The sequence below is a fragment of the Pterocles gutturalis genome, unplaced genomic scaffold (genome assembly GCF_000699245.1).
Source record: "Pterocles gutturalis isolate BGI_N339 unplaced genomic scaffold, ASM69924v1 scaffold4979, whole genome shotgun sequence".
Taxonomy (NCBI): Eukaryota; Metazoa; Chordata; class Aves; order Pterocliformes; family Pteroclidae; genus Pterocles; species Pterocles gutturalis.
Window position 1 is genome coordinate 3,364 of NW_010130415.1, and position 2,732 is coordinate 6,095.

Below are 2,732 nucleotides of genomic sequence, written 5' to 3' on the forward strand. Positions count from 1 at the left end.
CAGCAGGTCCGGTGACCCCAGCGTGGATGAAGATGCTCAGAAGAAGATGACGGTGGCATACGAGGAAATCAAGGCAGAAGCTCAGGTACACCTATAAAGAACAGGAGGTGTTCAGATGTCACCAGTGTACAGCCTTTGCTAGCTGCTTCTTGAGTGATGGGGCTTAGCTGGTAGGACTGCCAAAAGCAACAGCACTGAGGACCCCTGTTCTTTCAGTCAGTGGCCTGTTTGCAGCAGCCGTCGTGTCCCAAGAGAAGCTGTTAGTTGGGATGCTCTTGCACTGCGCTTGATAGAAAGTTTCCCTGCCTAACCTCCTGGAGGGGGAGCAGGGCGGGGGGATTCCTGGTGATTTGTGTAAGATTTCCCTCAGCAAGGTCTAAACTTCAGCTGACGAACAAGGGCAGTCAGAGCAAACGTGACTCTGCCTTGCTGTGTGGGGTGCCAGTCCGGATGGGTGGGGAGCAAGTCATGATGTGCAGGCCCTGGTAGGATCAGGGATTGTGGGTTACAGGGTACACACAGCGCATCGGTGGGAAAGTGAAGCCTGCTTCCCATAGGCTTAAATTTGCTTCCAGGGTCTGCAGTACCACCACAGGAGATTTTGTGATCTGCTCATTGAATAAGTACGAAAGGTCCTGGGCTGTGTGATTTCTAGGGATACCTTGAAGTTGACGGTCGCTTTCTGTCCAGCCTGTTTGAGGCTTTGGAACACATTGGAACAGTTTGCCTGCCCCCGACACAGTCTCTCTTCCTCTCCTTTTGAGAGACAGGCAAATTCCATCTGTTGTGCGCTCATCTTTATTTTTAACCAGCGTGAGGAAACAGTCTCCTGTCACTTTTCTCTTTCTAATGAGAGAACAGGACGTTCTGGAAAGGGGAGGCTAGAACTTCACCTGAGAGGAGCGTGCAGTTGGTCTCCTCAGAGACTGGCCACGGAGAGCCTGCAGCACGAGCCAGACGGGGACAAGCCTTTCTGCCCTTCTGTGTCCTGTGTCTGGAGACAAACCGTGAATTCCTGTGGAGGCCAACTGCTGTCGGGGCTCACGGAAGGAGGCTTGTGTTTGTAGATGCTGAGATGGTGTAAAGGAAAAAGAGCCAGATGAGCACTGTCCTCATGGCTTCTGATGTGTCTTGTTCCAGAGGAGAGTGAAATGCTCAAAAAGATGACCGAGGAGCAGGAGCGGTACAGCGCCAACGTCAGCCGGTTTGAATCGTGGCTGAACGGCATGACAGAAAGATTAAACTGCTCCATTGGAGAAGCAGCCGCGACTTCGACAGGGGACAAGCTCAAGGCACTGAAGGTCCTTAAACACTCTAAGCCTAACAAGGAGCTAGGACTGTGTGTTCTTCATGCCTGTATACGGTTCTCAAACCACATAAGGGCGTGCTTGAGAAAAGAATGAGACAAACAACATCAGGTGGGGATTGTAACCTAGGCTAGAGGAGAAGAGTTGTATCAGGTCCTAGGACGGTTGGTTTGAGTTGGTTCTCCCAGCTGAGTCGCAGGCTGGGCTGGTTTGTTCTTCTCAAACCTTGATCTCCTACACTTAGGTGATTCTTTGAGAGTCCTGCCCTTTAAACTTGTTGAAATAAACGACATTTGGTAAACACCTGAGCAGAGCCTGAAGGCTCACCGGTTCTGAGAGTTTAGAGCGAGTGATAAAAATACCAGTGTTGAGAACGAGTATCCAATATTTTGGTGCCACTGCTAAAGCTGTTTCGCTTCAAATCTCTCTGAGATCTGGCTAGTAGTATTTCTTAGTGCCTGCAGCTCCTGTCTTCTTTGTCAGGGACCTACAGTGACAAGCACTGATGAAAATCAAGCTATATTTTCAGAATCACGGCAGTTTGTTTTACGCAGAAGGCAGTCAAATGACCAAGCCTGGCTTCTGGTCACTTGAAAAAAGGACATACTTTGAAATAGCTTAGGGAAGAACGCAACATGTACAACCAGGAGAAGCGGTCTTTTTTTTCCTACCGCTTTCAGCTTTTTCCCCAACTCCCCATTCCTGCAGCTGGTCTTTATTTAACTTCTTTCTGCAGGAAATTGCCAAGCACCTTAGGAGCGGTGGAAAGCAATGGAAGTGCCTTGAAAATCAGTGTGCAGAGGTGATTCAGAATACCTCCCCACGTGGAGCTGAGAGCATGAAGGATCAGCTCAAGGAGCTAAGAGCAGCTTTGGAGAAGCTGCAACTGCTGAGCAGAGAGGAGCAGGAGAAATTGCTGAAGATCCAACAGTCCAAAAGTGCCTGCAAGTTTCAAGCCGGACACTTAGAAGCAGATGTCCAGGAGATGGGAAAAGAAGTAGAGAGACTAGAAGGTGACCTGGAAAGTGGGGAAGGAGAAAAGGCTGAAGAGGAGTTTGCAGCCCTGTGTAGAAAGCGCAGTGTAAGTTGTTACCCTTTGTATGCCTAAAAGCAGCAGGATCGAGTGCAGTCGTAGACTGAGCACACACAGTCACATGCAACAGGTGCCCGTCCCGTTGGTGAAAGGTGGTAAGGAAAGAGTACGAGTGTGTACGAAACAGACTGAGGAAAATGTGAATAGCAACAAATTGATCAAGCATTAAAAGCTGCTGGTTTGTGTCTTCCAGAAGCGCTCTGGACGTGCGTGCTCACTCCTGCGACGAGCGTGCTGGGCAGCACTACCATTGCAAGTGCTCCTCTTGCTCCTCCTGCTCCTGGCTTTCCTGCTGCCCCTGGCAGAGAAGACCCACTGATGCACGTGGGCCA

General features: G+C 50.0%; 1 protein-coding gene across 1 annotated transcript in view; it reads left to right on the forward strand.

Annotated features, from left to right (window-relative positions):
- Nucleotides 1–2,388, forward strand: part of LOC104466687 (nesprin-3-like) — a gene marked incomplete at its 3' end in the record, with an annotated part of 4,482 nt that extends 2,094 nt beyond the window's left edge. The window contains 3 exon segments of the mRNA XM_010080207.1: nucleotides 1–85; nucleotides 1,146–1,301; nucleotides 2,044–2,388. The exon segment at nucleotides 1–85 is cut by the window's left edge and continues 30 nt beyond it. Coding sequence (XP_010078509.1) covers nucleotides 1–85; nucleotides 1,146–1,301; nucleotides 2,044–2,388 — 586 coding nt within the window.
- Nucleotides 2,389–2,732: the final 344 nt, after the last annotated feature.